General features: G+C 32.4%; 1 protein-coding gene across 1 annotated transcript; it reads right to left on the bottom strand.

The window, feature by feature from the left end:
* Nucleotides 1-302: 302 nt before the first annotated feature.
* LOC107841667 lies at nucleotides 303-986 on the bottom strand. Its single transcript, XM_016685520.2, has 2 exons — nucleotides 478-986; nucleotides 303-399 (listed from the first exon to the last, which is right to left on the bottom strand). The coding sequence occupies exons 1-2, from the start codon at nucleotides 984-986 to the stop codon at nucleotides 303-305; spliced, it is 606 nt and encodes a 201-aa protein (XP_016541006.2).
* Between the last annotated feature and the right edge of the window lie 512 nt (nucleotides 987-1,498).

Here is a 1,498-nt window from a genome sequence, read left to right as displayed (position 1 = left end):
TGTTTGAAATTATTCCTCTTAAGATCCTCTTGCATTTGAATAACGTAGGATACAATAGAGACCATACTCTAAAATAGAAATTCACAACTAAAATTAAAACGTAAAGAAATAAAAAGGGGCAGCCCTATGGGCTAAAACTCTGGCTAGCTATGTAGGGATAAAATTAAGGAGTTTGAGTTCTGTGCATTGTCAGTGTACAAAATATTCTACAATCAAGTTTACCTGATAGGATAGAATATTTATATAGACAATACACAAAACTTAAATTCAAAATTAAGACTTATAACAGAAACATTTATTGATCAAAAGGGTCCACTGGGATCCAATTGCTTACATAGCTCCATATATGTAAGATAAACAAGTCTATCTTTAGCACCTGTTCTATGATTCCTTGTGTGCCTGCAAAAATATTTCAATTCATTTATCTTGCAACATCCAATTGTTTGCCCTAATAACAAAAATAGCCAATTAATTGACCTTTTCTCTGAGATAATTGGCTTAACACAATTGATTTGGTTGCAATATTTGCAATTAGGCAAATTAGGGTTCATCCAAATAATTGGTGCCCTATCATGCATCAGACTCCTAGTTCTCAAGATGAACGCCGCGATCTCTTTGAACTTCTCTTGCAAATCAAACTTAATTTGATATTGTTGCTCGCATTTCTTGCACTGAACTTCACCCGATATAATAGTAATTTTATTCGATATCAGATAATCGAGAGTGTGCACTATGGCACGTCTTGAGGTCATCCAAGGATATGGTGGAGTGATTACTTCGCTCTTTCCTTGTTTAATAGATTGTGTAGATGTCCTACGGTTTCGTGCATGAGTCAAACCAACTCTCGTACGAGCTCCTTCATTGTTGACGTTACTAAAAAAAGGAGGAGGTGGTGATGATAGTGATAGTGGTGGTGCACCTAACTTCAGAGGCAAAGAGTCGATTGAAAGTGAAAGAGTAAGAAGTGCATCTTCATAGTCATTCATTTTCTTGATCATTGAAGAAGGAAATTAGTAAAGAAAATTATGAGGATTAATTCTTGGGTGAAGATGATATTTATATTATTTTCTTTCAACTCGTAATAACAACTTGTAGTAAAAATAGGATCTTTAATTTTATCCAATTACTACAAAAGTCAAAAACCCTAACAGTTGGTTGGGGAAAAAAAAAATTAACCATGGTAATTTTGGATCGTGTTTTTTTTAAAAAAAAAAAAAAATTCCATCATATGTGCAACTATCTTCCCAAATCCCACAAAATCTGCATTTACTTGCATTTCGTATTCTTTGTTGCTTGAAACAATTTTGTCTTCTTCATATTACTGTATTTCTAGAGAGTCAATAATTTCGTATGAGTTTTTTTCCATCTTTTAATAACTAACTTTTTTAAGGAAAAAAATTAGTGTTCTGGTTTTTTCTAACTATTGGAATATGGAGTTAATTCCTCATATTGTTATTGAATTATTGACAATATCTCACGAAAGTCATTTTTGTATTTT

This window comes from Capsicum annuum, chromosome 9, assembly GCF_002878395.1.
Source record: "Capsicum annuum cultivar UCD-10X-F1 chromosome 9, UCD10Xv1.1, whole genome shotgun sequence".
NCBI classification, from domain to species: domain Eukaryota; kingdom Viridiplantae; phylum Streptophyta; class Magnoliopsida; order Solanales; family Solanaceae; genus Capsicum; species Capsicum annuum.
Note: the sequence above shows the minus strand (reverse complement) of the source record. Positions and strands in the feature narration are given on the sequence as shown.